This window comes from Chenopodium album, chromosome 18, assembly GCF_948465745.1.
Source record: "Chenopodium album chromosome 18, dcCheAlbu1.1, whole genome shotgun sequence".
NCBI lineage: Eukaryota > Viridiplantae > Streptophyta > Magnoliopsida > Caryophyllales > Amaranthaceae > Chenopodium > Chenopodium album.
Window position 1 is genome coordinate 30,350,177 of NC_137851.1, and position 11,297 is coordinate 30,361,473.

General features: G+C 37.9%; 1 protein-coding gene across 1 annotated transcript; it reads left to right on the forward strand.

Moving 5' to 3' along the window:
* Nucleotides 1-7,750: 7,750 nt before the first annotated feature.
* Nucleotides 7,751-10,922, forward strand: LOC145592367 (heat shock cognate 70 kDa protein 2-like). Its single transcript, XM_081648811.1, has 2 exons — nt 7,751-8,059; nt 9,015-10,922. The coding sequence occupies exons 1-2, from the start codon at nt 7,846-7,848 to the stop codon at nt 10,748-10,750; spliced, it is 1,950 nt and encodes a 649-aa protein (XP_081504937.1). The 5' UTR covers nt 7,751-7,845; the 3' UTR covers nt 10,751-10,922.
* The last annotated feature ends 375 nt before the right edge of the window (nt 10,923-11,297 follow it).

Below are 11,297 nucleotides of genomic sequence, written 5' to 3' on the forward strand. Positions count from 1 at the left end.
CTTGTCTCTCGGAGAAACACGAAGGCAATTTGAATTAATAAGGTATTGAATTCGATCCTTAAGGGTGAAGCACTTTTCTGTGGTGTGATGATGATTGCCATAACTGACACTCATTTGACGAGCATTTAGGTTGTTTTTACTTTCTTTTCATAGCTTTCTTTCTTAATTAATGCTTAGTTTTATGCATTATCTTTTTATTTCCCTTTTCTCTCTTGTTTTGTGTTTTTATGGTTTTTCTTGTGTTTTCTCCTTTATTTCTCCTCTTTTCGTGGTTGTAGGTATTATACGAGGTTCGGGTCTCGATATTGGTGGTTTTCTAAGTTAGAAGATGCCTTTGGAGTAAGCTCATAGCATTGGGAAAGCTCAAGATGCAAGGAATTGGATGCTCCAAGTTCTAGCTCTTGCGCTCTTAAGCCGTGCTCTCATGAAAGATGGTGTTGAACCCACCGTAGAGGCCCTTGGAAACTGCCACCCCCAACATGTATCAAGTGGAGTGCACGAGACCCATTTGCGAGCGCATGAAGCGGCGAAGAAGTCGAACAAACCTAGAAGAGCGCGGCGCGGAACCCACGAGGGCGAGCGCGCACAGCCCTTGCGCGGGCTCACAGGCCCCATGCGCGGGCGCGTGCGGGCGCTCCTCCCTGTTTCTAGCTTCGCTCGATTTCGTTTTTCGCGCCTCTTATAAATACCTATTTAACTCGATTTTTGTGAAGAAGTTTTAGACATAATTTTGATCATAATTTTAGCTTAGTTGAGAGTTCCTCTCTCTAGTTTTAGGGTTAGTTTAGGAGTAGATTTAGAGAGAGAAAGTGAGGGATTTCATTGGGGATTTAAAGATTAAAGATTCAAGGTGACAATTGTATTGAAGATCTCCATAATCAATCAATGAGGATTTCTAATTCTATCTCATTTTATTGATTTGTTTAATTTCATGTTTGTTTGGTTTGATTTTGATGTTTGATCTTGATTAGTGTAATTGTTCTTCATATTTTGTTGATTCTTGATTTCTTTAGTTGCTTGTTGATTAGATAATGATTCTTGAGTAGTTGTTTGGCTAGGGATTGGGTGAAACTTGTATGATTGATTGATTGTGATTAATTTGGGAATTGTGTTGATTGATTGTTGAGATTAAAGTGATTAATGTATTTGCATCTGTGTAATTCGATTAGGCCTTGAGAATTATGCTAGATTACATTGTAATTGCTAATGACACGACCAATTGATTTAGGAATTGCAATTATCGATTGTTTTGGATTGTGATTCTCCTAGTTTGTTATTCGTAGAGACTACTAGCTTAACAATTAGGAGATAGCTCTTTGATTCCAATTGATAGCTCTTATCATTAGTCTTCACAACCTTTGATTGACATGTTTTTCCCAAGTTGTTGCAATTGTCATGATTACTTGTTGATCCCCATTCCCTAGTGTTTTATTTGTTTGGTTGTTTGTTTTGTTAGTTGGTAGCAATACCTCTTTACCCTTGACTTCGACCTAGATTAGGCGCCCAATTGAAAGCATTTGAACATAACCGTTCCTTTGGGTTTGACTCTTGACTTACCTCTATACTTGTATTTAGGTTTTTTAAGTGATTATAAATTTTGTTTGACTTAGGGAGGATTAGTCAACGACCTAGTTTTCCCCTCGTCAAGTGACCATGGCCTCTATGATATCTGCAATAGGAGTTTGGATCCTAGTTGGGAAGCCGTTTCTCAAGTGGTGGGTCTTGAATTGGACCGATGGGATGGATGAGATTTTGACCATGAAAATAGTCGAAAGCTTCATTATAAGTCATTCTTATTGGTGTGTATTCTTCAATGGTCCGTTTTGCCCGTGGCTTAGGAGAATTGAATTTTTCCTTAAATTCTTGACGGGAAGAAAAAGAAAGAAGGTGGTCGTTCTTTTCATTCTTCCGGTCCTGGTGATGATACCGTTGTTCGATGACTGACATCCGATTTGCTAGGCCTTCCACCATATTCAAGAGCATGGAAATGACATTCTGCAGTTTATGAATGTCTTCTTTTAAACTAGTCGAGTTTACCTTGGTATCATCTAAGAAAAGTCCTTCATCCTCCTCAATCATGGTCACTTCATCGATAAAGGTTATATAGACTGCCTTGATCATGGGCTCACCTACAGGTGTGATAAGGAGAGAAGCATCGAAGGATATTTGATCTTCAATTCTGCGATGGCTAAAATCTCGAAAGTTTTATTGTCATCGATCAAGTCTTGGATAGCTTTTTTGATGAGTTTCCAACATTCCTTAGTATCATGACCCCTTCCTTGGTGATACTTGTAGTGTTTATTGGGATCCCACTTAGGTGGCTTGGCTTCTAGAACTGGGTCTTTGATAGGTCCTATGGGCATGACTAGTCCTTTGTGGTGTAGTTTTTCGAAGGTTGTCTCGTAACTTATATCAAGTGGAGTGAACACTTTTTTCGACCTTTGGATTCGTTGTTTACAGGTGTTTGTAGCATGTATTTCATTAATGGGAGAGGAAGAAAAAGGATGGTCGTTCTTTTTTCCTTTCGCATTATCAACTTTCAAAAGGTCGTCTTCAATATCAATGCCTATGTTGTAAACAGCTTTAAAGGTATTTAAGTTGTGTTAGTATTTCAAATGCTTTGAATACTTCTCTTGGAGGTTCTTGATGAACATTCTTACGAACTCCTTTTCAGTAGGAACCTCTACCATCTTAGCGGAAGTTTCCCTCCATCTGTTGAAGAAGGAAGTAAATTCGTCGTTTTCCTATCTGTTGAAGAAGGAAGTAAATTCGTCGTTTTCCTTTTGTTTCAGCATCTCAAGTTGTCTATGGTCGGTTTCAACTTGAATGTTGCATTTGTACCTATCAATGAAAGCGTTTGTAATGGTTTCCTAAGAAGCAATTTTCTCCTAATCTAAGGAGAAAAACCATTGTTGACAAACGGTCTCAACAGATAATGAGAATAGCGAAGGAAATACCTTCTTATCAACTGCCTTAATGTTCATTATGGTTTCGAAAGCTCTTAAGTGGAAGTAAGGGTTATCAGTTAGTTTGAACTTAGGGATGTCATTAGCGTTGAAGTTCTGCGGTAGAAGTTCTTTGTCCATTGAGACCCCTTATGAGCTAATTCCCTGAAATTTATGGTCATTGGAAATTTTGCTCAAGCTTTCTTCCATACGCTCAAGCTGTTGTTGCTTACTAGGGTCGTTGACTTGAAGAGCGAGAGTTTTGAACATCTCGGTCAAGTTAGTCATGTTTTGTTTCAACTCATCATTAACTTCCTGTTGGGTAGCCATTTTCTTAGCTTTCCTTCTTTGATGGATCGGTTTATCGAAGAGCAGTACTTGAATAAAGGTGTATGTTGTCTTTGATTAATCGCCCTTCTTTCCTTGACCAAGTGTTTCAGAAAGGGAAGTCATGGATACTTATTGTTAATTATTTGACTCAAACTCTATTCAACATGCATAGATGGGAAGAGATCATGGAAGAATGAGGGGGAATGATATATATGTGGAAAGCATGTAGAAAGAAGGTGATTTAGAAGAATTTAGGGATAGAGTGGATCCCCCAACTCAAATGACAGAAAGAATGACTCGTGCATGGACCTAATACATGGTCATGGTGACACATATACAAAGTGCGTGAAGACTCGTGAGTGTAAGTGATATGTTTGACTCGTGTCATTACCATGTGACTAGATGTGTGATTAGACTCGATTGAAGACCAAATTATGACCTTGGTTATTAATTAACTAATCAATTAGACTTAACGCGAGGATCTGAGTAGAAAACTGAACCATCGCACAAACGATGGTACTATCGCGTCGTGACAGACCCATCGCGGCGTGACATCATTGTCACGTCGTGATGGACACTATCGTGTCGCGCCACAGGCCAAACCTCTGCATCATAACTGAAACATCAGTTTGAACCTGTTTCCAGTGTTCTACTTCAAAAGGAATAAGCCTATAGTCGTGCTAAATCATGTTTAGTTAATTTCATTAAACTTTAATTACTCATTAATTAATTAATTATTTTAATCAAAGTCCTTTAGTCATTAATTGGTTTATTTAGACTCAAACACAAGTCAAATAAACGGTTAGTGTAAACACATATAAGCTATGCACAAGCAAGACATGCACAAGTAGTCAAATAAGCACAATATGATGCAATGAGTTTGCAACCTAACCATGGCTCTAGTTTTCTAAAGTTTAAGGATAAGGATAGTCAAAAGAGGGTCCATGGTTATGAGTCCGGATGCATCGCGCGGAAGCCTTACCTTTGAAAGGGTTGGCGCGTACGAATGGGACCCCACAAGTTAAACTTGTTTCCATAGTTTGGTGAATTCACAAACTCGAATGTATTCTACGTTGCAATGAGCGTTCATTGGGTAGATGGAGCGTGAATTCCCAGGGGGTTATGGCCATATGTAGAACACATATGGGTTTCAAAAAAGAAGGAAAAACTTAATCATGAAGTAAAATCGACCAAATAGTACCAGAATCGGTCAAAGCAAGAAGGTAGAGTTCTGGCTCGGTATTGGAAGAACATGGCGTGAGAAAATAGAGACCATCGCGAGGAGATGGCCCTGTCGAGCCGCGATGTTGCCATCACGTCGCGAAAGAGCCATCGCGCTGCAATGGGTTCTGTTCTCTCAGCGATGATTCCTACATGCCTCAGCAGTTTTCTATGTTATTAGAATTTTCCGATTTTCGCAGTGTTTTTTTCGATTCTGGTTGTGAAAGATATTTCCCAAATTTCCTACGTGTAAAAAGCCTATGTTTTTGACACATTACGGATAGTCTTTCCAATGCGGACTTTTATATGCTTATGCAATTAATGTCAATCAAAATTACGCACATGAATACTTAAAACGTTTCGAGTCTCATCCACTCATTCTAAATTATTGCCAAAATAAATTTTAGGAATTAAAATAGATTTCCTCCCTAGTGTAGTCGCCAAAAACTGTAGGGAATATTTCAAGCATCCCATACTTGAGCCCCACCGTGATCATACACTTAAGCATAGTGGCGTCCAAAGGGAAGGAAGCTAGAGCAAAAGAGTCGCCAAAAAGTTTTAGGAACTTGTAAGCCGTTCACAGGGTGAAGGTTAAATTACATCCTTTCACGATCCTAGAGATCGCTAACTCCATAGTGGTCCTGAACCATGATTGGATATTCGGAAATGAAGGTACAAATCCAACCTAAAAGAGATTGAATCTGTCCTAAATAGGCCTCTACTTTATTCTTCTCATATTCATGTGCGCTTTCCAACTAACATACAATCAATATATTAATCCTAACCCTGTTTAATCTATGTTAGTTGAATATTAATGCACAAACAATTCTATTATTGGCGATCAGTTGAATTAAAATCATATTAGCCTAAAAAAAATTATTAATAATCTTATTATGCGTGATTTCAAGTACAAATTCCCTTTAAACTTGCAAGAGATGGTGTGATCAAACAATAACAATAATATATCAAGCAATATAATAATATTGATACAACAAATCATCATCATCATCATAATAATCTCAATAAAGCGTTATAATATTAGCAAGATCCTAAGCATGATACTAACATGATTAATAACAAATCCTAGCATGTCACTAAACAATAAAATCAAAGCTTTAGCTCTAACATGATACTAACATAATAGAAGAAATAGGAATCAATCTAATCATGATACTAGAAAGCAATAAAAGACATCCTAGCATGATACTGGGAATTAGAATAACAATCTAAGCATGCTTTCTAAAGAAATAGAACAATTAAATTACTCACTTTTTTGCCTCGTATCTCTTTCTATCAAAACAATACACACGTTAGTAACTTCAATGAAAATATTAAATCAAACAATTAATTTAAATAATTGAATAGGGATTTGGGACCAAACCCTCAGAAATTATCAACCTTTCACGTCTAGGGCGAAGACAATTTCGAGCTTGGCTATGTGTGTCTAAGTCTCGTGATGGACGTATGTTGTATTTGAAAAGGCAAGGTTTAGAAAGAGAGAGAAAGAATAAGCTTCTATCTTTTAGAGAGAATAGAATAGAATGATGATTGTTGATTCTTGTTGATGAATTGAAAACGGGGAATAACGACCCTATTTATAGAGAAAAACACCTGGAAACGACCAGAGAAGATCGAATTTCAATCGAAATAAAACTACTCCCATCGCGGCGCGATAGGGCTATCGCGTATCGCGACGTGATGGGTCTATTGCGGCGCGACAAGCCTATCACGGCGCAATGGACCTGTCGCAGCGCAATGGTGCTGCGGGGTAATATTTTGTCGTACGGAGTCCTTTTTCCAATATGATTGCATAATTAGAGTCTGTACTTTATCATAAAAAATCAGATTAGATTTATTTAAAACATTTGTTTTATTTCAACTAAAATTCTTTATCTTTTCAAAAAATATAATTATTAATCCTAACCTCTTTAGAACTTAAGATGACCTTCTAGGCTATTCTACAAAATTAAAGTAATTCCTAATGACTTTAGGAATGATAATTAATGGACCCTTTACTTGATCATTGGGTCGCCCATAAAACTCATTTAAGATCCAATTTAGTATTTGGCCAATAAGTTCCTCATTATTCATCGGAATTGGGCTTATAATATATCGTTGGAAAGCTCTTTTCGAGCCCCATCCAACTACACTATTATTGGACCCATATTATGCACCAAATTAAATTGCATTGGACATTTTTCATAAATAAGGTACGAAAAGAAAAATTTTCGAAAACAGAAAGAAGTTTTTTTTTTATTTTTTTATTTTTTTATGAAAAACAGGGGAATCACGAGACTCTTTCATATTTCACCTCGTTCGATAATCAAATAACGTGAAAAGTAATCATTACTGGGTTTGGTTTTGGGGAGACACAATTTGGTGTCTACAGCTACCCCAAACTGGGATGCTCAGACTATCACCAACTTTCCACCTAAGACCACGCTGTACAACCCACTTCACACCCCACAAACCCCGCCAAACGTAACTTGAATTGCTTTCCAACCCCGAATCCAAGTAATCAGCATCAAGAAAGTATCGAGCCTTTAGGATCGTTGCCATTATGCTACCAGGAACCTTCTTAATTAGCCACGCTTGCTTGTCGAGAGAGGTAGCATTAAAGAGATTGAAATCTCTAAAACCTAACCACCCTTTCGCCTTAGGTTCACAAAGCTTCTTGCCTTCTTCCAAGCCAACCAATGTATCTTTTGCTCACCTTTCTTTTGCCCCCACAAAAAATTCGACACTAAAAAACACAACTCATCACGAAACGAGACAGGAAATTTGAACACACTCATCGCGTAAGTTGGAATAAATTGGGCCATTGCCTTAGTCAATACCTCTTTAGATAAAACCCCCTTTTCCACCCTTGTAGCCAATTACACATTTTGTCACGAACACCTTTCCTAAGCACTCTCATAGACCTCCCTATCACAGTACATAAAAATGAAGATATTTAACTTAATTTTTTTAAAAAAATAATTTAAATTTCCAACAAAGTTGAAGATTCAAATCAAAACCGTTTAAGGAAACCGCCAAAGTCGGCCACTAAAGGAGCATGTGAACCCACTAAACAAAAAAGTAACAAAAATAATAAAAATAAAAATCAACGCAAAAATAGCTGTATATTACCATGCTCCTTCCCGTTAACCTTTTTCCACCGTCCTTAATTCCTGCTTAAATATCACAACCCAAGAACATTCTAGAACCCAACAAACTCCCCCCACTTCCTATATAAACCCCTCTTCCTCCAAACCCTAATTTCAAACTCAATTTATTCTTCCCCAATTTTGCAGCAACCAAAATTCTCAATTTTCTCTCTTCTCTTTCTCTAAAAATAGTGTGCACAACAATGTCCGGTAAAGGCGAAGGTCCGGCGATCGGTATCGATCTCGGCACGACCTACTCGTGTGTTGGAGTATGGCAACACGACCGTGTTGAGATCATTGCTAATGATCAGGGTAACAGAACTACGCCGTCTTATGTTGCTTTCACAGATTCCGAGAGGTTGATCGGTGATGCTGCTAAGAATCAGGTCGCCATGAACCCTGTCAACACCGTTTTTGGTTCGTTTTCTAAATTCTCTTTTCGATTTTGTTGTGATTGCTGTTAATTGTGTTAGATCTGTTGATTTTCCTGTTAATTCTGTGTTGAACTGTTGTTTTTTACGATTTCGTTGAATTTTTTTTTGCGGTTCAGAAGTTTCATTGATGCTCTGTAAATTTTCATCGACATATTTTTGTATTTGTGCTGTATTCGTTGATGGTATTAATTTCTGTAATTTGCCTTTATTTTGCATAATTATGTTTAAATCGATTGACCTAATAGCTTGCTCTGTGATCTAGTTTTGTCGGTTGTCAGATCTAATTCCGTTGATAAATTTTGAGATTTTATAATTTATTAAGTTTATTTTATATGATAAACTAGATCTATCTAAATTAGAGAGTATAGAAATTAAATATACAGATTTTTTTTTTTTACGAGAAATTAAATGTACAGCTTATATGTCGTGAGATATAGATTTGTAATTGAAGTAAATTGAGTTATCATGCTTCATTATCGTAATCATGTGTTAATGATATGAAACTAATTTTTCGGCATCTTCAAAATTTGCGTGTCGAATCGTCTAATATAGTGATGTAAAGTGAAGTGTCTCCAGTAGTTCTATAATCAGGAATGTATGTCAATTCACAATTGGTTCATAAAATCTTTTAAATTTATAATGTTCACAATTACAGTACAATAGTGTAGTTATCATGCTTCGTCATTAGAATCACTTGGTATATATTCTAATGAATAATTAAGCTACCTTCGAATTTTCGTGTCAAATTGTCTTCTTTAAAAAATAATCTGTTTCCAGTTCTAAATAATGAAGGTCTTAATTGTAATTTTAGCTCTCGATTGGTTCATAAGTTCTTCTAAATTGATGTAATGTTTACATTAAATTTTTTTTAATTTATGTTAGTGATATTATGTCTGGAATTTGTGTCTAACATGTTTTATCCGACTTTATTAAAACAGATGCTAAGCGGTTGATTGGTAGAAGATTCAGTGATGCTTCAGTTCAGAGTGACATGAAGCTCTGGCCATTTAAGGTGATTCCTGGTGCTGGTGACAAGCCTATGATTGTCGTCTCATACAAGGGTGAAGACAAGCAGTTTGCTGCTGAGGAGATTTCATCGATGGTTCTCATTAAGATGAGAGAAATCGCTGAGGCCTTCCTTGGTTCAACAGTGAAGAACGCTGTCGTGACTGTTCCTGCCTACTTCAATGACTCTCAGCGTCAAGCCACAAAAGACGCTGGAGTTATTGCTGGTTTGAATGTTATGCGAATTATTAACGAGCCTACCGCTGCTGCCATTGCCTACGGTCTTGACAAGAAGGCCACCAGTGTTGGTGAGAAGAATGTATTGATCTTTGATCTTGGTGGTGGTACTTTTGATGTCTCTCTTCTTACTATTGAAGAGGGTATTTTCGAAGTAAAAGCCACCGCTGGAGATACCCATCTTGGTGGTGAAGATTTTGATAACAGAATGGTTAATCACTTCGTGCAAGAGTTTAAGAGGAAGCACAAGAAGGACATTAATGGCAATCCTAGAGCTCTTAGAAGGTTGAGAACTTCATGTGAAAGAGCAAAGAGGACACTCTCATCTACTGCTCAAACAACAATTGAGATTGATTCTCTATACGAGGGTGTTGACTTTTACACAACCATTACTCGTGCCCGTTTCGAAGAGTTGAACATGGATTTGTTTAGGAAGTGTATGGAGCCAGTTGAGAAGTGTTTGAGAGATGCAAAGATGGACAAGAGCACAGTACATGATGTTGTTCTTGTTGGTGGTTCTACCAGAATTCCCAAGGTCCAGCAGCTATTGCAAGATTTCTTCAACGGCAAGGAGCTCTGCAAAAGCATTAACCCTGATGAGGCTGTTGCTTATGGGGCTGCTGTCCAAGCCGCTATCTTGAGTGGTGAGGGCAACGAGAAGGTGCAGGATCTTTTGTTGTTGGATGTTACTCCTCTATCTCTGGGTTTGGAGACAGCTGGAGGTGTCATGACAGTGTTGATCCCAAGGAACACAACCATCCCAACCAAGAAGGAACAAGTGTTCTCAACTTACTCCGATAACCAGCCTGGTGTGTTGATCCAGGTTTACGAGGGAGAAAGAACAAGAACCAGGGACAACAACTTGCTTGGTAAATTTGAGCTCTCCGGCATTCCACCAGCACCTAGGGGTGTTCCTCAGATCACTGTGTGCTTTGATATCGATGCCAATGGTATCTTGAATGTGTCTGCCGAGGACAAAACCACCGGACAGAAGAACAAGATCACCATCACAAATGACAAGGGCAGGCTCTCAAAGGAAGAGATTGAGAAGATGGTTCAAGAGGCCGAGAAGTACAAGTCTGAGGATGAAGAGCACAAGAAGAAGGTCGAGTCAAAGAACGCTCTTGAGAACTACGCCTACAACATGAGAAACACTGTGAAGGATGAGAAGATCAGCTCCAAGCTCTCAGATGCTGATAAGAAGAAGATCGAGGAAGCCATTGACAGTGCAATCCAATGGCTTGACAGCAACCAGCTTGCTGAGGCTGATGAGTTCGATGATAAGATGAAAGAGCTCGAGGGCATCTGCAACCCCATCATCGCAAAGATGTACCAAGGTGCTGGTGGTGAGGCAGGTGGTGCTCCCATGGATGATGATGAAGGCCCTGCTGCTGCAAGCGGCCCCGGACCCAAGATTGAGGAAGTCGACTAAGTTCTCTGCCTTGGTTTTGTATGGGCAGTTTTTGAAGAATTTCGTTTTTGTCTCCCTATCTATTAGAAACAATATCTTTCCTATTCTCTATTAAAATTTTGCTTGAGTGCAGCTATGTTCATTTTTAAGATGATCTTCAGGCTGCCATTCTCAATATATATCAATTTATGAATATGTTTAATGCCTTTGGTATATTTTGTCCCAACTTTCCGACTTAATCAGGGAAATGCTTTGTGGAATTGTTATTTACGTGCACCAAATTTATTGTTGCAATTTAGAATACATACTTTTTTTGATTCAAATAATGTTCAAAGGGGAAAAAAAAAAAAGTTCAGACTGTTAAATATAGAGTAATATATGAGAGAATTTTTATTCAGTGTGTATACTTCCATCTGTTACAGGATATATATATATATTTACATGTAGATTATCTAGGGATTCCTCGGATAAGATCAAATACCCGTCTCTAGAGTATTATAGATAGTACATGGATAATAGTCATCCACTTATACATCTATATCATAACACTCCCCCTTGGATGACTTAT

Coding starts and splice junctions, on each gene's coding strand:
- LOC145592367 (XM_081648811.1), top strand. CDS start 7,846: ATGTCCGGTAAAGGCGAAGGTCCGGCGATCGGTATCGATCTCGGCACG. Junction 8,060..9,014: donor CCCTGTCAACACCGTTTTTG/GTTCGTTTTCTA, acceptor TTATTAAAACAG/ATGCTAAGCGGTTGATTGGT.